Source organism: Pieris brassicae, chromosome 1 (assembly GCF_905147105.1).
Source record: "Pieris brassicae chromosome 1, ilPieBrab1.1, whole genome shotgun sequence".
Classification (NCBI taxonomy): Eukaryota; Metazoa; Arthropoda; class Insecta; order Lepidoptera; family Pieridae; genus Pieris; species Pieris brassicae.
This window is the reverse complement of record NC_059665.1, coordinates 14013878-14040101: the sequence shown is the minus strand read 5'-3', so window position 1 is coordinate 14040101 and position 26224 is coordinate 14013878. Positions and strand designations below refer to the sequence as shown.

Genomic DNA, 26224 nt, shown 5'->3' with positions numbered 1-26224 from the left:
AAAAGGTTTTCTAGTATTTCGTACCGATTTTAAATGTGTTTTAAAAATCTTATTGGTCATAAGTCTGTTGCTCGATATAATTGTCAGGCGTTTATTAATTTTGTACGGCCTCAATGGTTGAGATAGCGAATATCGAAGGCGTCAGGTTAGTAAAAGCCTTGGGTAAAAATAATTGTTTCTGGTCCTCATGTAGAGAAGGCTGATCGTGATAGTGCAGAACTATGTCTTCTTCGTTCGGAGACACAATACGACACAACTTTAAATACAAAAATATTTTTTTTTGTTTTTGTTGGTATGGTATCTGATTTTTTTTCATATTTGAGCAATCTTTTTTTTTATAATTAAGATGGTTGTATACTATACTATACTAAAAGGAATGAAAGTATTTGGCTAAATCATATATATGAAAAGAAAAACAAAATCGCTAATAATCGTTCATAGAGTAAGTACTTAAAAAAATGATGTGTGTTGATTGCAAACTATTAACAACAAATTTACTTTATAATATAATAAAATTCTATTTCAATGGATCGCTTAACTCGTTACTTAAATGCGTGTTGTTACCAAAATTCCTGTTAAATTCATTTTCAATTGTAGATAATTTCATATTTTTTATAAAGCTTTTACGCCTTTTGAAACAAAAGTTGTTTCGTCGGGATGCAGGACCCTCAGGTTGCTTGTTTGTTGCCTTGTAGGTTGCATACTACTTACAGCTTAAAATTTAACAAACTAACCATTTTCTATATCATATTTTCCATAGCTCCACAAGCCTACCGAAGTTATTATATATCAAGGATAGGATATAGGGATCAACATTATTTCAGAAATATACATGTGTTTAAGTCTCTATTCTATATCTTACCCGTATGAATAACTTCCGTATGTCAAAGCCAATACGTTTTTGACATATAAGTCACATACAAGATGTGACTCTCGTCACCATAGACATGCATTTCTTCTCTATTTTCACTATGTAATGCTAAAAAATAAGGCTTAATACTTTTTCTATAGAACGTTTAATCCATACTTAAATATACAATCTTCCCAACATTAGATACATTTCTATTTAAGTTCTGCTAAATCACCAGGGCATACGGATACAACAATTATGAATATAACTTTTTTAACCATATTGGCATCACAAGGGACTTAATGGGTTTTGCGCATTATCTAAAAGACAATAGGTGTCGTAAATATAAAAAATAGTAACATAGCAAGTAATTTAACGGGAACTAATACGTTATGGTCGTTAATCTATTCTCAAGAAACGATAAGCTTTATTATTAAAATTAACAAATGAGCACCCAAATTGTATTTAAACAAACTCATATTGAACACTTCGTCATTGTGCTCTTGCTCTTACAGGATGAGGCTTCTTCTGGTGAGTAGTGGATATCCTATTTTAAAGTGTCTATATGTATCATCTTTTATCTATGTATGGTTTTTTCAGATATTAATTTCGTCCCTTCTGGTGATGTGTATAGCAGCAAAAGTACAGAAACAAAATCGCAATGAACCTCCAACAGACACGCTAAGCGAGAAGAGAATACTCATGCCACCAAGAAACATTAAAATAAAGTTATCAGCGAAGACCAAGCCTCAACCTTTGATATCACTGTACAAAACGTATGTTGGGAAAAAGTCGTTAATGCGAAAGTTTGTACCTGTTGCAAGAATGACCGAACCACCGATTAAGGTAACTAGACGACCAGTAATGAAGCAACGGCAGTTAGTTGTTGGATCTGTCACAGTTAAACCACATAAGAGAGAAGATATTCATAGTACATTAAGAAAAAGAGTGAATTTTAGACCTGTAAGTTTTGTAAAGGATACCAAGAGCCAAGAAATTGCAGCAAAATCTGTTAAACCGGATAGTAAGGAAGACAAACCTGTTACTAAGGCACTGGCCAATGATCACAAAGAAGATACTTTAAAACCAAAAGAGGAGAAAATAGATGCGGATGAAGATAGCAAAGAGTTTATATTTCTAAAGCCAAATGATAGTGCAGCTGAAGTAGACAGTGACAAAAACTCCAATTAATTTAAAAAAAAATACTGTTGTAATTTTTTATTTGTAGCTTTCGGCAGATAGCTTGGCAAGGCTCTTTTGTACGCCTTTTTCTACGAAAGGTACAAAACTTTCCCTCCGGGCAACCTTGGCAATTTACCTGCTGAGACCTTATAAACCTTGTAAGTTTGAACTTCAAATAAAAATTAAATTGAGAATTATTATTTTATTTCTAAAAAATCTTAAATTTAAGACAAGTAAATGTACATCCTTAATTCTAAGTACAACATAATGGCAATAATTATTATCTATTTCCATCACACTATCATAAATTATCTTTTGCTAGGCAAGGCGAACCACTTGGTAACATCACACCAACACATTCAATCGAAACCTAGAATTATAACTTTTGATTTGACATAAAACAAAGAATTAGAAAATTGCATTACGACCAACCCAATAATGACGAATTAATGATGTTTATTGCAAAATTTAATGGACACCAATTAGCAAAATTGTAATGTGCATGACATAGTATCACTTATACGAATTAATTAAATTAAAATCTTGAATCACGTAACATTTACGTAATGATATTTTTTCTAAAGTTCAAATTTACGCCTTCACTTCAATTAAAAGTATTTAGGTGAAATTCATTTTTTAATCGCATATAGTGAAAACGTAAGCAAATGAATATACGAATGACTGTTTTAGGGTCGGCCAACTTCTGAGATCTTTCACGCACTGCGTCAACAAGATTGCAGATTTTCTATATTGTACTCGTAGATTTAGATTTCAACTGGGTTCAACGCCGAATGATGGCGTTGTATAAAATGTAGTCGATTCTATTGTAATCGTAAAAAGATAAACCAAAATTACATTGCCTTTAAGGTCTAGTAATTGATATTTAAGTATTTTATTAATCAGAAATAATATTTCAGGGATATTAAAGTCAGATAATTAAGCCATCATATATATCTTACTTACTTATAACTTTTTTGGAATCGGGAAATAAAACATCTTCCTGGATTAAAAATATCATACAATACTTTGATTATTCGACGATGAAAAAGTCCCGATGGTGAAAGAAAAATGTTGGTTTGGTCTGTCCTTTTACGATTTATGGCGATTTACACTGGAATTTACAATCATTTGGAAAGTCTAAATACGTCATTGAGGGGTGAATAGGGCGTTCTTGTGGGTATTGCGTTGTATGCAAACGATGGCTGCGCGTCCGCTCGGAGTATTACGACACCTGTATAGAAAAACGGAAATGAATATTGATTTTAGAATTATTTTCTTCAAGAAAGGTATTAAAGCGATATATAGTGTAATAGGCTTATATAAAATATGTATTTCAGTTATTAATTAACTTCTTTATTATTTACATGTCGTAAAAATGCTGTTATCTACTATGAGTTCTAAAAGTCATATTACGAGATGTACTCAAAAAAAAAAGACCATGAAAATAAAACCATCAAAAACTTGCATGTATAATTGAAACGACTTTTAAACTATAATACTCGTAGTTTTTTGTTAGATTATACTTACAAGGCCACATCCCAACAAACATACATAGATATTAATACCGCACCCTTGAATATAAAGAAAAGCGACACTTTCTACCTGAGGGGTTCACTTTCACTTTGATCTTGGTTTGAGGTGAAAGCACTCCGTAATCTACGTCCTCGTAAAGATCCTGTAAATTAAAAACGTATCAAGCATTGCAAATACTATTCTTGTATTCTGTTTCCATATGGGACAGTGGGCATAGATAAGTAAATGGTTATCGTTCTATAAACTTTCAATTTTAATATGTTTTCTAGTTCCACTCATAGTCATAAAAACAAATCTTTCATAATATCAAATCTAAACATGCATTGTTAAATCATGTGGGCATTATGTACATTATTTTAATATAATGTTTGAATGGGGTATATTAGACTTATTTTTTATTAGCTTTATTAGAATCAAATTTCATATAGGAGCCGGACATTTATTTTCTGCATTGGAAACATAATACATATTTTAAAGCACTTTGCCACCAGCCTATAAAAGTATTTATGTTGATCAAGAAAGGACTTTAAAAAAAACTTACTAGCCCTTAAAAGGTTGGTATCGCACTCGCGAGCCTACCCACCTTTTGCACAATAAAAAAAACATCTATGGGTCTTCAAGTTCACAACTATTGGTGCACAACAAAAGATTTGCTAGCTTAACAACTATGCTGATCTGCCTACATCATCCATCTGATCACAAATCCGGTAAAATAAGGCTTGCATACCTCAACTCTGTAGCCTGAGGGGTTGTTAAGTCCCAGCTCCCTCAAAGTGACAGCGACATCTGAAGGTGTCCCATCTGTTCGTCTATTGACAAACGCCACGGCATATGAATAGTACTGGCCTTGGATAGGTAAGATAGGTCTGGACCAAATTTCGATGCCTCGATGCTGAAATATAATATTTTATAGTAACTTATACATGTTTAAAATGGTAGTCTATTACCATTGACATTACAAACATACATACATAGTATTTATATATTATGTATTTAAGATCTATGACACTGTTTGATATCTCTTTAAATCAGTGTTTTCCAACGTAGGGCCAACGCCCCACGAGGGGAATGAATATGACTGTTACCAGTGGGCAATTCGAAAATAGACTTGACGTTTTTCATTATATGTTTTGATAATTTACTAGTGATTTCTCCCAATAATTTAGTTTTTTTAAGTGAAGAATTAAATTTTTAATATTAAACATTTTGAATGTTACATGGGAATAAGAATTTTTGAAAGGCAAAGGTGATGGTACAAAAAAGGTTGGAAATCATTGCTCTAGAATATACTTATATATCTCTCTCTCTATCTCTGTGTTTAAATGCGACTTAATTGCGCGAAATCTATTGATTATATCTAACAGTGTTGAAGTTATTATTCTTCTCGTCTTGGCCATCGAAAAACAATGTTAAGAAATGCAGTAGGTACCTCATACAAATTCTTTTTAAAAAAATCTGCTTAAATATGTGAAAACTACACAGCATTAAAAATGATGACTAACTAAAAATTTCCAAAATTTTGTTTATATTTGCATATATAAATCATAATTGCTCACCTTGTATATCCTTCTGCCCTGTATGCCCAGTGGGTCCTGGTCTACGTCGATGATCTTTCGATTCTGCAGGATCGCCTTGTACTCCGGCCGAATGGTCCTCAGGTCAACACTCATCAGTAGAGGCGCGGCAAGTATAGCCCAAATCGCAAACTGGGTCTTACTCTGTTCGTACGATAGACCAAAATTGCCTATGATCAGCTGTAAAAATACCATACAGTTAGGATGATATCTCAATCAGTAAATTTGAGTGCTTTCTATAAAAAATTACTTCACGTACTTTACATGGAGCTACCATATTATACACAACAGGCCTATATTTAAAGGCATATACCGAGCAATCTCGTCTTGAGCACTGTCAAGTATATCAAACTACAAAAAAATGTTTGACAGTTCTTAAAACTTGGTTTAAGTTAAATTATTGTTCTAGAAAAGAGCATTCTACATAGAAAACTTCCAAATCTCACCGAAAAAATATATATTTTCTCAGGAATAACTTAAATTAATTGAGGACTCGCGATTGCGTTGCCGGCCTATTAACAATTGGTACGCTCTTTTCTTGAAGAACTCTAATTCAAATGGGTTCGGAAGTAAATTATCGATTAAAGGTTTGAAATTTTGTTTTCGAAAGACTTGTGTCAAACAAATGCAACGCACGGAAGCTATAATCTTATAAGGTTAGGTAGCCCATTATATTTAACTACCGCTGATAACAGATTGGATCTGAAGAACCCAAGAGATGTAGTAAAAAGGCCACTTACCATGTCCGGGTCGTTCCAATGTCCGGGACCTGCATTCGGCACGATCACGTCCTGATGGTTTCCGTAATAGTCTATGATAGACTCGACGGAGGCCCACGAGTCTTGAATATCGTCGAAGTTCCTCCACAAGTTGCAGTGCTCGATTATCGATGAGAAATTTGGCTGAAATTTTTTTCTTTATTGTTAAGCAATTCCTAGATACATTTTTTTATAACACACGCAAACCAGCCTACGGGACATCAATAAAAATCTATATAGCTAGCTATATCTGACCTATGTTAGCATCCAGTGTGACGTTTTAATGAACCAGTAAAAATAGTCTACCTAGTTATTGAGGTGACAGGTGGACCGGTAAACAATGTTCGAAAATTATTCTTACCGATAACAGCGTATCATTTGTCTGAATGAGTCACTTACAATTTAAATAAGACATAGACATAACATTTATTACTAACAAAACACACACGCAGAAACACATAAAATAACAATAATCAAAAATAAAAATAAATAAAAAAGAATAATAATAGAGAGATTACAATTGTTTTCAAGAAAAAGGTTTAATTGTGTAGTGCGTGTGTGCTGTGGTTGGAATTGGCCCTGGCTCAGCATTATGCTGAGGAGCAGAGTTGTTCCATAGCGCTGGTCATTCTGCCAGAGACTACAGCAAGGACGAGAAACAACGACCATTTAAATAAATAAAAATATAGTAAAACTAACAAGGTACATTAGTACATTTTTCTTTCATAGAAGTGTTTACAAAAATTTATAAATTCTTATAAAATTAACGTTTACTAGTTAATCCGATCTCTCAGCCAATGTCTAATCATTCAAAAGGATTAAATAAAACTTCGCTTTGTAATCGTTTCGTGGTACAATTCTTGTAAATGTGTTTTACAATTCAAGGAAGTTTAAAGTCGGTTTCAATGTAAGTACTTATGTATGACGCGAAAGGTATAGTAATTATTTGATTGCAAAGTAAATTGCAAATGACAAAAAGCGGTTTAAAACCACTTCCATCGTCATCATATAGCTTCCCGATGCTTTAACTATAGAAAATGGTATTAGAACTATTGTATTTTTTCAGAATTATCTAGTCGTAGAACTGACCTACCTTTTAAAAAGCATATTTGATCGTAGTTGAATTGTTTGTTTGAGATTCAATATCTTTAACTCCTAGATCAAATTTAATTAAAATATTTTTCTAATGTATATTAACATTTAATGGGGTCCTATATTGCTTTGATTCATATTTATAATTGAAATAACTAACATCTTTCAAAATGGGTATAGTATCTTAAATAATTGTATAGTAATAATAATCGTAAAAATTGTTTTTTTGTTCAAAAAATTTTACTTTTAAAATTGATATATTAGGTTCTTATATATGAAATTGGTGTTTTGTCGTACTGGCCACTTTGACCTCAAATACCTCCACTTTGGTTAGGAATTTCAAATTCAAATTTGTACATCTATTTACTCATGTATTTATGTTTCGATGACCGTCATTCATTTGTTTTTTTCTGTTTGCGTCACTCATTTTACAAAATGGAAAACTTAAAGTATCGCATTATTTACGAGTACGAGTTCCGCCGTGGCACTAGTGCTGCGGAAACGACTCGAAGGGTGAATGATGTGTATGGCGGTCATGTTGCAAAAGAAAACACAGTTCGTTTTTGGTTCCAACGTTTTCGTTCTGGAAATTTGGACTTGCAGAACAAGCCCCGTGTACGGCCTGAGACCCAAGTTGATAATGAAGTATTGAAGGCTATTGTGGAAGCGGATCCATCGCAAACCACGTCCGAGTTAGCTGCAGGCTGCGGTGTTAGTGATAAAACTGTTTTAATTCACTTGAAGCAAATTGGGAAGATTAAAAAGCTTGAAAGGCGGGTACCTCACGAATTGACTGAAGCAAACCGGCGAACGCGCGTCGACTGCTGCGTTACATTACTGAACCGGCACAATAATGAAGGTATTTTAAACCGAATTATTACCTGTGATGAAAAATGGATTCTTTACGATAATCGGAAGCGCTCAGCGCAATGGTTGGATCCTGGCCAGCCAGCCAAATCCTGCCCCAAGCGAAAATTAACCCAAAAAAAGTTACTTGTAAGCGTTTGGTGGACTAGTGCCGGTATTATTCATTGCAGTTTTCTCAAATCTGGCCAGACTATTACAGCTGATGTCTATTAATAGCAATTGCAAACCATGATGGAAAAGCTAGCGGCTAAACAACCTAGGCTGGTCAATCGCTCCACGCCACTGCTACTTCACGCCAACGCTAGACCACACACTGCACAACAGACGGCTACCAAATTAGAAGAGCTTCAATTGGAATGTCTAAGACATCCTCCGTACTCCCCGGACCTTGCTCCAACAGATTACCATTTTTATCGAAATTTGGACAACTTCTTGCAAGGGAAAAAATTTAATTCTGATGGGGCAGTCCAAATCGCCTTCACAGATTTTATTGATTCCCGTCCGACTGGTTTTTTTAGTAAAGGGATCAATGAACTACCTATGAGATGGCAAAAGTGCATAGAAAACAATGGTTCATACTTTGATTAATTAAATATATTTTATTTAAAAATATTCGAATTTTATTCCTGCCATACAAAACGCGAATTTCATATGTAAGGACCTAATATTTTAAATTGTTTTACATTTATGTATTAAATTAATAGTGTAAAATTAATAAATGTTATTTGCAATACAATTTTTTTTCTTTGTTTCAGTTTTATGGCCTAAGTAATTAGTGATGCAAGATATAACACGCTTATTATTAACGCCTGCCCGAAAATATTCTTCAATCTCTGTTTTGACCATTCACAAATGAGCAATTCTTTCGTCTTTTGTTTTACATCCCTCATACTAACTTTAGTTCACGATTAATACGCTGTAGAAGTTAAAAATTTACTCATAAAGTGTTAACCTCCTTACAATTAGTAAAATAATGTTTTAAGTTTATTTAGCATTAGGCGTTTCTCACTAACAAAAATGTGGATAAATGATAGTTCCCGAATTATTGTAATATCTTTAAGTGTAAAACATCATATTTAATGTGATAAGACGTCGCTCATTGAAAAAATAAATAAATTTTTTCTATACCTGTAAGCCGGCGTATATCTGGTAGACTGGCCAACTGCACGAGTAGACCATTTGTCTACCAGTTGCGTTCAATTGCCTCCCAAAGTCCGGGTATCCGTGGTCCATATCAGCTGGGAGAGCGTAGCATCCATCCAGCTTAACGTAGTCTACGCCCCATGCTGCGAAGGTTGCCGCATCTAGAAATATAGTAATAGTTTTATTAATGTAGATTTAATATTAAAAAACACAAAACTAAATTCGATTAAGCGACGTTGAATGATCTGACAATTTTCATTTAATTTTTATTTTCAAGTAGCAAACCAAAATCGGATAATTTCATTTCAAGTAGTTTACACTATAAAAAAATTTACACTGTTAACCTTTTCCAATTTACTCCGCTCTTTTTGCATTTTTTATATTTTTTTACGGGGGAATGTTAAAACCTACATACAGAAAATATAATTCAATATCATATGTATGGCTGACATTTTTATAATTTCTTTTGTTTTTATGGATCTGTATGTTAATTATCGTAGGTTTTATTGATTATAAACCGTGGCTTTGTTAATCTAATGTACAATCGCACTACGTTTTGTGCGTGAAAGAATTTTATAAAATTTTACTGCAAACATTTCTTGCAGCACACAAGTAGCCGTAAACAATGAAGGCCAAACTGTACATTGTTTCAATTTTGGTAGTATTTTGTATCATACAACAAAATAAGGGCTATCTTAAACTATTTTGAAATCTTATTTCTGAAGTAGTTCCCTGTCATTTCGTTCTATAATTCTAAACAAAATCCAGTAGAATTTATAAGCCCTAAATATGCAATACATCAATCGCCAAAAATAGTGTATCTGGTGTACACGTATCTGGTATACGTTCTGTGTGGTCTGTCAAAATCGACTAAAAAAAATCTAATCTAGTTCGCGACTATAAATGTAATTTAATACGCTAATATGATACGACATATCGTTGCATATTTGGTAACTTTAATGCGTTCACTACACCTGCCAATTGTGTCAAGGTGTTAACTCAGGAATCAGCCCCCGTACTCTGTAACCAACACCAATTTAAATATCTCAATAGTTATGCTATATTTTCCTCACAAAAAACGATAACCTTCAAGTACCTAGTGACAATTCAGAGTCGAGTCTCAGTCCAGAATGTCAAAAAGTTATTGGAATTTGACATTTGAGAGTCATGGTTCGCGTTAAGTGTCTACTCTAAAGGTAAGATTGGATTTAGATTGTAGAAACGAGTCTTAGCTCGTACTAGAACTCAAGTATGTTATAAATTTCAACATCCATATTGCGTGGTAACGCAAACTTAGACTTACGTGGTCTGAAAAATAGTTGCTATTGAAAGTAACATAGTAGTTACTTGACATAACCTTCAGACAAAGCAAGGAAATGTATAACATAGGATAGACATCAGAATTAGAACGCGACGGCCTTGATTTTACCAATATTTATTTATGAATACTTCTCAACTCTGAATTTTTATGGTGGGAATCGAACAAGAAGAGCCATCGATCTACATAGTAATATGTTTAAAAAAAAATTGTCATACAATAGCGGCTAACGTACATGAATTCACGGGCAGCTGCAGAAATAAGAATTACATCTTCTTGCCTTAAAAAAATAAGGACACAGATATGTCTGCCCCATACATTCAGATGTAATGGGAGATCAAATTCTAAATATAACATCTCAATTGTACATTGCTATAAGCTTATTGGAATATTTTAATTAAATTTCTGTTTCGTCTCTTTCTGTCATATTGTGTTAGCGCTATGATGAAAAGAATAAGATAAGTGCTTTAATTAAAACGAAACAATAAGACCGATTAATTTTTTACATGGAGTCTATCTGTTTAGCCCCGTGAGTTTTTATTCCTCGATAGGAATTAAAAATCCAATAGAGTTTTGTTTCAACTACTATTTTGTGACATTTAGTAGCAACCTTTAATAGGTTAATTACCGCGTTTATATAATTGCTAGTTTAAGTGATCGTCATCAACTCATTAGCATCTATTGATCAATATGCAACTTCCTAACTAAACTAAAGTTCCTAAAGAAACAACAAACACATATTTATTAATTTCCGCAAACTAAAGGGAAGAATGAGGATGGTATGGCGATTTTTTTACTATATTATATTAAAATATAAGTATCCAAGAGCAAAAATCATGGAAATCCAAACAAAACTACATTGAAGCTGTCTTGAGTTGATGAAAAAAATGGGAGAGTCAAGAGTGCCATTGCAGTAAGAAAAAGTTCAATTTTTAAAACTTCTTATGACAAACAAAATTGTTTTTATTTCATTTAACTTGTTTGTTGAAGTCTTCTATTCTGTAAAGAGGCACGAGATAGAACAAATGATGCCTTCCATTAATATTTTTTTAGCGTATTAGTGGGGTTTCAGTGCTCAGTTTTTTTAGAATCACACCGTGATCCTATGGTTAAGCTCTTAGTACTTAGAGGTAGAAAAGGCGTCTTCATACGTGAACTAAAGTCAGGACCATGTTTGCTACTGGATGTATTTTTATCATAACAGTTACTTTGGTGCCTATTAAAATTACCACTAAGGGCGACAATAAGCAAAGACTATGTCTATCTAGTAAAATTCTTGCCGAAGTCGCGTGTGTAAACTCGTAATGCATATGTATGCGGTACAAGTGTACAGTATCGAAGATTAAATGTAAATTACATTATAAGATTGAGGTAAGACTGGGTTCATGACAGGGGATTGGCATTTTGTAATGTTATTATAATAGTCGTAAATAAACTTACGAAATATGTAAATAAACAATTACTTTTTTGCTCCAAAGGGCAATATGTATATTTCATGATTGGTCCAATAAAGTGTTTGCTATTGCTGAACTGCGTGTGTGGACCAAACAATAGCTTTACCAATAAAATTACCGTCAATTAAGCTTGATTTAAAGGACGCGAAATATCGACGCTTACTAATTATTAATGTGGATTTTATCTTAAAAAACAGTTGCATTTCTCTATCTGTTTCGTGATATTTTTTTGTTGATAAGCAAGGAATTGATTAGCCTCTGTGCCTTACAGACGGTTCCCTTTCTTTGAGTATAAGGCATACCGGTTTCCTCACGATGTTTCCTTCACCGTACGCAGCAATTGTTAACAAAACAGCTCACATAGACATAAAGTCCATTGTTGCCAAAAATGTAACCTACAACTGCAGGAGTTTCAACACATAACAATATTATAAGAAAAAATACTCAGTACTGCTGAAACATAGACGAGCATATCACACAATACAACTTTGTAGCACTATCATTAAGGTAATGTGTCTTTAAATATTACCTCCAGCAAGATGGCCGACGACACCCGGATATCCGGCACAAGTAAAGTTACCATAATCTTCATAGATACCAAACTTCAGTCCTTTGCTGTGTACCTGAAATTAAAAAAGAATCTTGTATTCTGTTTATAAACAACACTAAATAGATATATATACATAATTAAATTCTTATTTGTGCTTTAAAATACATGAGGCATATAATAATAGAAGTACAGAAATTGTCGCCAAAGATATAATACATATAACATATTTCGTTTACACAATTACTTTGAAGATAGAACTACTCAAAAATATCCTCATCTCCTAGCTAACCTATTTCCTGTAGTGTATTCAAAATAATGTAATAAATTTCCATTTAAGTAAACCAACTACTAGTATTCTTCTTTCCATCAATGTTAACTCATAAATTAATTCTTCGTCCGTTGTCAATAGATAAAAAGTGAAAAGGCGAATAATGCTTTGTATTCAGAATTTTTTATAACTATTCATTGGATTAACCATGGAATAACAATTGTTCAATGTTAGATAATCGATTATCATTGTCAAAATTACAAAACAATAAAGCAAAAAATCTATATCACTTAGAGATTGTTTTTTATTACTCAGTGATACGGAAATTCGAAGGTTAGATTATAGACAATTTTTTGTTGGTCTTAATAAAAATATCATTGTTTTACCGCGTTTGAAAGTTTATTATTATTTATTGTTATTTTAAAACTGACGTATAATATTACATATATGACCTATAATATTCTAAAATTCGTAAGTCATTGGTTTATACAACATTTTTTGTGTGTATAGAGCTATTACACTACGTATGGGCTTTAAAAATCAGTGTTGCAGCAAGTAAGCATATACGCAAGTTAACACTGAGTTGAGCCCATTTTTTATTAAAGTAATTTATTTATCTATCTAAAATTAAAATATTTCTCAAAAAGACATCAATAATGTAACGTTGTGATGAGAATATGCACTTTAAAATATTGAAAATATGTCAAAGTTAATTTTATTAATAAACATTCATTTAATGTTTTACAAGAAAAGTTACTTGGAATACTCCTGACAAATTATGAAAATTCCTGTTTTAAAACACCATTGCTTGGCGCTCTGAGAACAGTATTAAATACAGTGTAAATTATATATAACGACACTGAAGGGAATATGCATTTATTGCATTATAGAGTCGGTAAATGGAGAGAAGAAAACGTATAGATAAGCCATGACTCCTACTTATTAGTCATGGTCAACAACAGTGTACTCGTGAAAGTAGTCCCAATTTGTAAACAGAAGAACTTATTTATTAAAGTTCGTAAGCATGATCCCGACAGTCGAGTTTTCTTGCGGGCTAGGATAATAGAGCGACAAAAGAGCAAGCAACTTAAAAAGTACTTTATTACTAAATTTTTGTAGTTATTGAGAGTGGGTTTGAGTGTATGGAACCAACTAAAACCGATTGATTTCGACGCTTTACGGAGTTCGTAGTTAAATCGAGAGACATTACATGTAAACTCCAAAGTTTTTAAGGGTCACTAAAAATCTTAACACTTACAATCTCTCTTAACAATGTATATGAGTTACTTTTAATAAATAGTTATTTCCTTTGTCTTGACTAAGATTAAGGTTAAGCTGCATAACAGCTTAATATAGTAATTACGTCAGTAGTTAATGTCAATTTATAAGGTTAATTCTATAATATTTGGTTTGTTAATATACGTAGAAATTGTTCTGATGTATAATAATAAATAAATATTTTGTCATAATAGAGACATTTTAAGCTGAATATGGTTAAAATCAATAAAATAGTTTTAGTACTCGGGAACATCGTAATGTTTCAATATTAAAAGTAAGTCTAAAAGATTAACGGATATAAGGTATGTATAAGGACATCAGATCAACATAAATGACCGAATAAAAAACATTAATAAACTAAAGTGACACTATATTGTTGCCTTATCAAAATAAATAAACATCGATTGAGAAAATATTTTCAGACCCTTTACTTTAACTTTATGAACGAAGTAGATTTTAATCATTATTACAATCTAAAGTTTCGTATGAACGACGTCATAGTTTGATTTATTTTGCTACTCATAAATACATCGTTACAATTCGCTTTTAAATGTAGAACAGAATGAACCAATTTAAAAAAACAACAAGTAGTTAGGTGTCACAATCCTCGTAGTTACATTAATTTCGACACAGTTCTAGGTACATGGTTTACTGTTTTATAGAAGCATCAAGTCGTGATTTTATTGCAGAAGCCTACTGCGTGGGAAAGTGTTTGCAATGTAGCGTGAATCCGGACAGTAATCCAACACAGTCCTTTATAGGCATATATTTGTAAAACAGATTCATACGTCGTAATACTCGTTAGAGACATCAGAAAATCACAATTAAAAATTTTTTTCCTTGTCGTAAACGTGTTGCGTGATTTTAACTTATCCATTGAATAAAATAGAATACAGAGAAGTTTGTGTATTTTAACAAACTTTAAATGTCTTAAAAATTTCACCTTATTTTTGTCATATATATATAGAAACCACAGCCACACATTCCAGGACTACGTGTGTGACTTTGTGTGAGAAAGAAAAAGAGAAGTTTATTAAGGAGACAGTGGCCCGTTCTCATATACATGAGAGTTTATTTCCAGTTGTCTTCATCAGCAATCATTTAATCACTTCCAAGAATATATTTAATTCATGTATTCACTTAATAATATGAGTTACTGAATATGGCATAAACTGTGGTTGGATCAAATCGTTTCGAAATGTGCCACTGTGGCAACTTGTAATGACTTCCTCTACCGTCTCGTTTATATTACTGACACATAAATAACGGTCTTGAATAAATACTTAAGAACACTCCCATCCTTTAACAACCAATGCCAGTAAGAACGTACTTCAGACTAGTCCCCAGTACAGAGTTTGACAATCATACGATTATGCAGCAAAGGATTAGGCTTGTGAATTTGAAGACCTGTAAGTTGTATCGATTCATAAAAATCTAGTTTGTCAGCTGGTTCCACAAAATGAAGATGTACGCCAATAAAATTATGATTGCACGGAAACCTAAAACATTTTTTCAGGTTCTGCAATACTAGCTGCCAATCGAACTTCAAATCAATACGGGAGTCATATTTAGACCATCAACTACAGACCGAAACTCGTAAAAGACCCGTAACACACAGTCGTATAGTAAGAGCATCCCTTAATATCAGATAAAAATCCTGAGCGTTGTTATCTTTAAAGAAAGCAAGTCGAAGTGTTATATGACAAGTGTCAACAATCATCCTCGCGATGTTAATCATTGAAACAAATGTTGATTGCACATAGTGAAGCTGGGGCACAGTTATTATTTGAACGTACCATCACAACTTTGAGGTCACATATACCTGTCAAACTTCTTAATATATTCTAGTATACATAGTTCCTTATACAAAAATCGTGCATAATATGTCTAAACAAACACAATTAATGCTAAAAGGATTAATTTAAATATTAATATATTTCATGATATGACAATTATACTGAATTAATATTGCCATGATATCTTTTGTTTAACATAACACGACATAGGCGTTCCCACGCAGATCCTTACGCGAAGGTCACAGATCACAAAATGTTGAAGTATTTCAACTATAGAAATGTCACAGAACAACTATACCAACAACCTACTAAAAATATTAGAAAGATTATATTTTTTTTGTTATATGGGCGACACTAAGTTCTACCAATATAATGTACTTACAATTTAATTAATATAAAGCAAAAGTTGTATAAGTTTTCATAATTTATAACATAACTAAGCCGAAATAAATATTTATCAAGAATATAAAACACAGATCATCAATTCTATTAAACTAATCTCTCAGTAACGTTCTATTTCAAAAAGATATTAACTACTGTATTCTCTACACTATGGTTCTAGTTCTATGTGTTATTGTTATGTATTGTTCACAGTTCACATACAGGGATTGTGTCGAAATAATCATTGTGATATAATGAGATTGCGGTCGGAGTGATTAAAAAAGCTTTAGAATGAAGAATTGAAAGAATAGGCTGTACTTAGGCGTATCACAATTAACATTCTAAAACAATTGAATAACGTACGTGATAATGTAAGCATAAAAACCTGATATATAAAATATATGATTATTTAAGTTAAAGCATTGTTTAATGAAATAGAACTAACATAAATTGAAGAATATAATTCTAATTTCTTTATGTTTAATTAAATATGTATATCATGTAGATTTACATTTCTTGGTCTCCTCTTATTTTATTTAATTTGGAGCCATTCAATTACCTAAGCAGATCCTACTGCAATTTACGTATTACTGGAACGGCCCATTTCCCCTTAAAGGTTGCTAGGAAGAGAGCGCCCAAAAGTGTTAAGGTTATTAGTTAGAAGGCCCTTCTAATTATTTAATTATTATACTGATTTTTGCGACGAAATAAACAAATAGATAATTAATTTAGTCTATATTTTATCCCCAATTTTTGTTAAAACTCTTAAAAACTCTCACTGTTCTCCTTTCTCACTGCGATTGCGTAAATTTTGATTTAAAATGTATATAGCAATTATGAATAGTAGTTTGATTAGTACGAAAACAGCCTTGACGTATTTTGCAGTTGCGGAAATAACGAAACACTGTTCGTTAAAAGCATCAATGAGTTTCTTCTTGAACTTGACCTGCTTGCTTTAGAATTCCGTTAAAGTAGAGAAAACAAACAACTCAATAAACGTGGAGAATATTAAGTAAAACTATTAAGTGTTCATACCTAACAATAGGATTTTTGTACACTGACAGGATTAAAGACCACAGATTAAAGTAACGAAGAATAGTTGACAGTTTAAGCTAATCAAATATTATCATTAGTCAAATGTAAACAACCATAAATACATTTTGTTACTTATTTTGTATTATATTTCTGGTATACCTACAGGCCTACGTAATAAAAAAAATTAAAACCCTAATTTAAAAAGACGGGAGGACTGACCGTAGCCCGATTTTTAATTTAAGTTATTATGTTGTGTTTTATTTAACCGTTTGCATTGTTATATCATTAAAGACATTCTCACGTATTTATGTAAAAATAACATTACTGTCATTGCGATGAAAAACTCCTAGATTTTAATGCGGGACTTATGACTCCTGTACGATAAATTTAATACGTTTTTGACATCCGGGAGTCATGCTTAACGTAGCTTTCTCTGTGCAAGTGATTCATTAATAAAATGTTATTAATACCTTTGACTATAGACGCGGCTAAGTGTATATTTATATGCTTACAGCAACTATCAAAGTAATACTTACTCATGTATAAAAAAAAACCTAAAATTATACAATATAATAAATTAATATACGAAACCCAATACCCGCGCTCATCTTGATACAACCTTCAGCTTTGCTCTGGTTCAAATGAATGTTCAGTTTTTCTCACGCTGCTGACATTGAACTGTCAAAATATTCATTTTCGCTCGAGTTATTTATTGTCTTAGTTAACTTGTTACTAATACCATTTACGATTTGTTTTAATTAGGACACACTTAAATTATAATTCAAAACTTTTATTTGTTATGTTTGAATATTTTTTACTTGTCACGTTTACGTATTTATGGGTATAAGACTGTGTGTCTATGTTTAACGCTAAGCTAAAGCTGGCAAATATTTTAACGAAAACATATGACAGGAGTACGTTACAGAGACGTACGTTACGTTAAGAAAATAGTGTTACTAGAGTTATGTACATTAACATTAGTTAAGTTTCATATATATATTTTTGTAAATAAGTAAAAGCGTAAACAAAATGTAAGAAATCATCGCATACTTGAAGGCAAAATGAGCCCTTTACTTTTTACCGCACTCATACATTGTTATTTAATAATCTCGTTTCCGATAATGTCCAATACCATAAGTGTCACTAAGATTTACGAACTCTTCAATAAGTCAAGTTAGTCTTTAGTCAATCCAGCATCGCACCCCACTACCAAAGGCAAAATCAAAAATCATTTATTCATATAGGTAACACTTATGAACGTCAAAAAGAAATATACATGAAATGCTTCTAATTTTACATTTACTGCCAGTTCTTATACCAGTTCTCCTACTCTCCTATCCCTAATGTTATATTAGTTATAGGCTCATGTTTTAAACAAATAAAGCCAGTTGTTATCCAGCTTTAAACAAAGTGTTTTATTTGAACATATCCATACAACAACCGCCACCAAACTTAATTCAAGTAATAATTGTTTTTAAATTTTATGAGACATTAACACAAATAGCTATCAAGCAGTTGTGAAAAATGGCGCGTTATTATATCATAGAATCAAATAAACTATTGTTCAGTAAATTATAATTGTTAAAGTAATTACAATTGCTTTTGAAGCTTTATCATTCTACCTATCAAAACTTTCGTTTATAAAGACCATAATTCGGAGTTTCACAATCATAGATCAGTATATAAAAATACTATATATATAATGTATATACACGAAAACCATTGACCTACATTTAAAATTCTAAGACTATTTACTTTAGCAATCGCTAAGAGTATGAAAGTGAAAACAATGCTGTGTTTGTTACGCTTTCAGAGAAATACCACTGCACTACTTTTATTGATATTAAGCGACGATTAGATAACTTTATTAACATGTTAATTTGTTCTTATCATGACCATTTATCAAAGCCACGGCCTCACACGCCTGAATTTCTATTGTTAATATATTTTTCGAATAAATATAGCCTATATCCTCTATATAGACTGAGATAATGATAGAAATAGGTCCAATTTGAGTCAAAAAACAATTTTTCTTATTTTTACGGTATTTTGGGGAGACTGTCATTATTACAGGAGTTATACGTATAAATTATTCAATATATAAAATATTTTTTTAATTGTAAAAACCAAATATGTCTAATAAATATGACATTTTTTATAATGTTTACATACACATGCAATGTATAATCTGTGTCATATAGTGTTTAATATTAATATTTAATAGATCAAATAAAAATACCGAAGACACTAAATGTATGATTCGAATAATGACTAGACTTGAATACAGATGATCAAGCGCATTATAGGCCTTTTTATCGGTCTGATCGCATTTCAATGCGTAAGCGCACGTAGTTCTGACGTGAGTTCTCATGCTTCATTATGACTCAAATTTGATTTGAGCGACTGCAAAAATATTTAAAACTGCAATGTATTTAATGACTTTACTGCGAAACATATTGAGCATAATTAATTTTAATATTACTATTCAAAAATTGTAAATTCCATTTGCTTGCAATTTATACATAGATATGCTAAAAATTCTAATAATCTAGCTGCATTTGGCATTAATAAAAGAACACAGTTTACTAATTATTGTTTAGATTTTCATTTGTTTGGACCGAAATGTCTCTCCTCAGACTTCAGCTTCGTGCCGAAATAATTATTTAAATAAATGTCTCCTTGCTTATATTATACGTATATTACAAATCTAAATAGTTTACGTGGTAGGTACTTGTCGTGATTTAATTGATAATTTAATCACGTGAACAACGCGACGGGGTTGTCATTTATGAAGTAATCGATCGAGTCACGAAGAATTATGGCAATTGTCGTATTAGTCAGTCAATTGTCTTATTTAATTAAAAAATCCATAGCTACAATAATTGAGACTTTTCTAACAAATTTTAAGATGTAGAGAGGGAAGGGAAATAAGTTTTCTAGAGCGTACCTAAATATGCATTCCGCCTTTGAATTGCATTGAATAATCGTAACCTAGAAATAGATAAAGAAAGTCTCCATAAATGTGATTTCCTATCTTCCAAGCATAATTTTAAAATGATTGTAGATCTGTAATATTCGCTATGGCCGATTTGTGTCTGGCGGGAAAGTGTGTTACCAGGTTTGAAAAGGCGTGCCGGGTCAAAGAAATAAACGTGAATTGTCTTGAATTAAAAATAAATATATGGCAAGTAATTTTTAGATACTTTTAAAATTGGAAACTCAGCTTTCATAACTTTCGTAAAATCGAGAAAGCTTTTAACTGTCACTTGTTTTTTTTTACTTTAATTTTTATCTGTACTCGTTCAACGTAAATTCTAAATCCATGCTTGACAATTAATGTCAAAGTGTTAGTAAAGCTTTTGTTTGTAAATAATTTCATGTTAGTAGCGCATTAACGAACAAATGAGTATATTTGTAACTCGTTGGTTTATTCCAAGCAAATTTATTTAAAATCCACATGTTCGGTGCTTATAAATTATAGAAACAAATACAGAATTCGCACTTTAAGGAACCGCGACTAGTGATTCTTATGTTTACGTCATGTCACCCGATACTATACCTAAGATATAATAATCTCGATTCATGGTCCTAATAATGATAATAAGCCTAAACTTAAAAATATTTTATTTTAATAATAAATTATGAAACATACAACGAAGTAATGATTATAAATGTAATCTAAGGAAATAATCAAAATGTTAAGTGAATAAGCCGCGTCAGTAATATAATAGATGATTTAGCGTTGACAGCGCCTACCGCATTCTGTGAAAGTAATGAGCCGTAATTTAACCGAGTTACTAAGATACATTGACAACAACTTGTACCGTTAGACGTATATTTTTAATAAAAATAATATTACACGAAACACATTAAAAGTCAACATTATCCTCAGTAAGAGACATTTTTGACCAATACAAAAATATACAAATAAACAATAACTAAAACCATTTTTATGGGACATGAGACACGATGAAGGCGGGTGACGTTAAATAAAGTGATCCGCCCATGGTCACCTGCAACTGCTTGCAACCTACACTGGCGTACGGTAAAAATACATAATATTTTAACGTTTTATCCGAGAACAAATGCAACAAAATTGCTTTCCTACATATACTCTGTACACAAACGGTATCAGAGATTCTTTGCCACACCTTACCTTAGGTACCTTGTGGAAGATGAAAATGAAACTCTTCCGAATATTCTACTTCCGTGAAGAGACATCAAAATAATTAGCTATAAAACTAATCTTATGTCCATAAATATCATGAGGATATTTCTGGAGTAGTTGTCGCCCGGGCGGGAAACACCAAGTTTAATCTAACTTAAGTTTAGGTCCCATTTGACGAAAAGGGGAGATTTGATCCTGCTCTCAACCTCCTCGGCGACAGATCTGCCTGATCGCGTGCCTGATATGCCTGGTACCTATGTATTCAAAAATCTAACCTATACTTTTTGAACTAGTTACTTAGCATTTTTCTTTAATTTAATTTCATTAATACACTATGTTTACTAATATTAGTAAACACGTGTTTGTGTGTCGCACGTACAACACTCATCAATGCCACTTCCGACGTCTGAGATAACCTCCTGAACTTGACATACAAACTTTCTACTCATTAGCATTAAATCATAACAGTAAACTTCCGTCTGCAAACATTGAGTTAATTGTGAATTTAAATAGCAATGAAGCAAAATTCGCTAAAGTCGCTTTGAATGAATTCACTGACTGTTCAAGAAATTATAAAGTACTTCAAATGCAATTAAACATTTTGTCGACTCAGACTTCTTCTAATTTGGGTATAATTATTTTATTATTATAGATCAGAACTAGCATTGCGTCTATCGAACTGACTTTAATCTGCAACGGTCGTAAACTGTAAACAATAATAACTTGTTACTGCTATAAATGCATGTATTAGAGAAATTTCAATAGAAAACAATGCTCTGACATACAACGTTTCTTCTATACTATGATAATTTTGTAACAGTTTACCCTATAGAACATGTTCTAGAAAATTGTCGTTTTTAAATCGAAAATAAATCAGTAGCGCTACAACCCTAATTGGTTCTGGGCCTTAGATTACTGAATCTGTTTCACGACCATTTGCCAATCTAATACCCAAGTAAGTGATCAGCCTCCAGTGCTTGACACACGCCGTCGACTTTTTAGGTCTAAAGAAAACCGGTTTCCACACGATGTTTTCCTTCACCGTTCGAGCGAATGTTAAATGCGCACATAGAAATAACTCCATTGGTGCACAGCCAGGGATCGAACCTACGACCTCAGGAATGAGAGTCGCACGCTGAAGCAACTAAGCCAACACTTTAATAACAAGTACCTAAAATTTCACAGCGATAAGTATTGCTGAACTTCTTATATACAATACAGGTAATGTATAGTCAAGCCGAACGCGGATATCATCTATGCCCTAGAAAGTGTCCACAAATCATTCAAAGAATCGCTAAAAAGTAAACAAGAAGTTTGAATGGACAAAAGCTTCGATGTCGTAATACAATTTCTACTTTGATACGCGTGAGAGTTGATAACAATAGGCAAAAAGGTACAGACATTGTCACGAGCGTGATTACAGGAAAAACTACTTCAAATCGGGACATCGTATGTTGTATAATCGTGAGTGTAGTCGGTGTACTGTGACTCGAAGGTAGAGGTTAAAGATTTTTAGTCCGAGAGATTGCTGCGTCACGAATCACACGAGATGCACCTATTGGTGAAGGTACATTTTTAATAGAGCTCATTCTGCACTGGAGATGCCAAGGGAGTCAAAAAGCTCCGAGTGTCTTTACAATGTTTGAAATACTTCAAGTTTAAACTCGTCCCAAAATGTAATGCGATTTTAGCCGAAGACTAATTATTTCACACACGTTACCTGACCACGTTCTCAAGTTTGACATTTGATTTTAAACTCACAAGATTTTTTAAAAATATAACACGTTTTTCTTAAATCCAGATTTAGTATGGACGATAAAAAAACTTTAAGAACGTTAGACAAAGATACAACAATCAAAATAAACCCGAGCGAATATTTTCATTTTCACCGATCACTTTCTCGTACAAAACATGCGTGTATAATGATTAATCTCCAACCTGTACAACTGACTAAATCGTGTTATGAACACGAAATGAAGAAGACTACAGATTCCTGAGACTATGTTTTGGTATGAGTTAATTTATAACCTATGAAATTTACGGGATATTCCTCACAAATATATATTAGTAGTTATGGACCTTAATAAGTAAACTTCTTCTTCCGTAGTTACCTCTTAGTTAAATATAAGTCCCGAATCCCTCTAAGCACGTTTATTAATTTAAGTTACAGTAATTACAATGTATAATCACTACGATTCATTAAGTATATAATGTTTATAAAGCAAAGGGGCAAGAAAACATTTTTTTTAACATGAACAATAAAATTGTCAATTTTTTTTCAACTGACTCGAAAATATATGATAATTAAAATATATTAAAATAATTCGTAATAAAAGTAAATTAGGCTCTATTTCCTACTATGTAAATATATATTTGTTAGATAAAAGTTAATATGGTAATAGCTTTAAAAATATTTCAAAAACAAGATTGCTAATTATGTATTTGTACATAAAAACCGCCAGAGAAATCACGTGTTTTAAGAATCTCCGCAACATCATAATATATACATGTCGTTTTATTTTTATTGCACCACTCGTGGCCATCACAAACAATAAAAAAATAATCTTTTTAACCATGGACAATAAAATAATAAAAAATCTAAACAAAAAAAACGAGTTTAAAAAAGTATTTTTAAATACACTTTTACACAATTCAATCTAGTAGTATGTTGTCTATATTACTAACAATATCTATTTCAATAGATCTGTCGTGTTAGAATATATCAATTATGACAGCTGTCTAATTTTAATTACTTGCATTTGTCACGATCATAAACAAATTATCGTAAATGAAGATGATTATATATAAGAAGTTCTCTCTTATAAAACGATTTTATTTCTACCAATTCCGAGAACAAATCATCGCAATCATCAACAAATAAATAAAACATAAATGAATTATCTTATTTGGTAACGCGTGTTATTCCGAAGATTAACAATTACCACGACAAAAGGCATCCAGATCAACGTCCTAGCGTTATGTCATTGAAATTGAGCTAAAAAGTGATTTATTCTGTGTATAATGATGTCGTCACGGAGATATAGAGATAGTGAGACACGCAATACAATTACTTGTCTCACATACGAATGCACGGAATGTAGGGTTGGCAACGGAGCAATGAATAACTGTTACTCTAGGTGTCAGATTTCTATGACATTTGTATCAATACTATGAAGGCTATAGAAAGTATAATATGTTAATTCTATTCGAAGCGATGGGACGGAATATACAATTTTGTATTATTATTCTACATTTTTATATAGGATGGCTGTCTATGTGCGCATTTACCACTCGCATTAATGGTAAAGGCAAACATCATGATAATCGACATGATTTAGACCCAGCGGCGTGTGTCAGGCAAAGAAGGCTAAACACCTACATGCCTATTTAAAATCACAAAACAGATACAAAAATCAGAGCGCCAGACCAAGAAGTTTGAAGCGCCATTTTTTTATACTTTATCCATGGTGCCATTCAATTTAGAATTAAAACTGAATGTGAGTATGATATTAACTGGACTAATTCAATAACATACGGCCTAATTATATATAATATTTACTGTCGCAACTTATTTTATTTGAAATGCTAGCCCTATAGCGTATACAATGTAGTAAAGCATTTTGATCAAATTAAAGTTCCAAATTTAGTGAAAGCTTACTAAATTCTCAGAGGATTTGGAACAAATAGAAGATTTCTCTCAAATAATGAAATCGTTAGATATTGTAACAAGATTTATAAAAATGTTATATCGAGTCTAATTCTATTATATTACCAATATATTTGTTTAAAATAATGTAGGAAATATTTACCAAGGATGTTATATTTGTGTCGCAAAGGCCAAAATCAAGGTAATTAAAATTAATTAATAATTTATATACAATAAACCGCCTTAAAGTTGTTTAATATCTGTTAATATATTATATCCTAAATTATACAATTATTTGTTGTATATAACCTTAATTGTATATAAAATATAATATTTCGTTAATGTTAGTAAAACAATGTAAAATCTTTATTTTAATAATAGCTTATTTGCTTGCCATTTTAATTAAGCATTTGCCCCTTTCGGAAGGCACGCTTTGGCTATCACTTATGGAGACGAGTTCAATCTTATTCCAATTCTAAATGTCGAATCGCTAAAGACGAGTAGCTAAAAGAATTCCCTGTTATCTCTATTTCATAAAATAAAATGTTTATTATGGAATATAAGATATAGGTATCACTTATTCCACGTCATTAAATTGGAATCGGTAGATATCCCTACTGATCGGCAAAGAAGACAGAGGGTGCATGCCGAGAGAAAAAGCCGGCGTAAAAAAACTCTCGGTACTCTTTTAAAATATCAAATCCTCATACAAAATGATATGGCGGTTAGCCATACATTTACACTTATTTAAAAAAAATATCGATTAGTAGTATATGTGTTATACAGCAAGATCGTAAGTTTCTAAAGTCAAATACGCGCATAGTTTCCCATACAAAAATATCGTTAACATTCTATTACTCCAACTATACGATATTATAAATACATGTACTTACGTAATCGGCCAAACTCTTCATGCCATACGGGAAACGTTCTCTGTCTGGTACCAATCGACCACGAGGGTCCCTTTCCCTCTCAGGCCAGCAGTCATCCACGTTAATATATTCGTAACCAGCTGCTGCGTAGCCCTCGGAGACCAGGATATCAGTCATCGTTCGGAACAGGCGGTCGCTGGAAGTTGAAGCTCAATAAGACAAAATAAGAGAAACGAAGCTCAAATTACATTGAAAGGTTTTGGAAATAATGTCGTAGTACATTTAAAGATATAACTGTTTCTTTAATAAAAGAAAATATTTTTGACTTATTATTATTATGGCATTAGAAAGGTCCGTGAATAGAAGAAACTTCGATTACTTCGAATAAAAATTTACTTGCAATCCGGGACAAGTGACGGGCCAACTCTTTTCAAGTACGTAGGAAATTTTATCCAACAA

The 26224-nt window shown here is 32.2% G+C and overlaps 1 protein-coding gene across 3 annotated transcripts in view; it reads right to left on the bottom strand.

Moving 5' to 3' along the window:
- Positions 1-2219: 2219 nt before the first annotated feature.
- Positions 2220-26224, bottom strand: part of LOC123711249 (alpha-N-acetylgalactosaminidase) — a 44553-nt gene continuing 20548 nt past the window's right edge. Inside the window, exons 3-10 of one of the 3 annotated variants that reach the window (XM_045663746.1) lie at positions 25787-25961; positions 12301-12394; positions 8985-9160; positions 5880-6041; positions 5122-5319; positions 4293-4457; positions 3632-3707; positions 2220-3263 (exon numbers count right to left, since the gene is read on the bottom strand). In XM_045663746.1, the coding sequence (XP_045519702.1) occupies positions 3157-3263; positions 3632-3707; positions 4293-4457; positions 5122-5319; positions 5880-6041; positions 8985-9160; positions 12301-12394; positions 25787-25961 (1153 nt within the window). In that variant the 3' untranslated portion in view covers positions 2220-3156. Of the gene's footprint in view, positions 3264-3559; positions 3708-4292; positions 4458-5121; positions 5320-5879; positions 6042-8984; positions 9161-12300; positions 12395-25786; positions 25962-26224 lie in introns of all 3 variants that reach the window. The other 2 variants (XM_045663762.1, XM_045663755.1) reach the window with 2 other exon arrangements.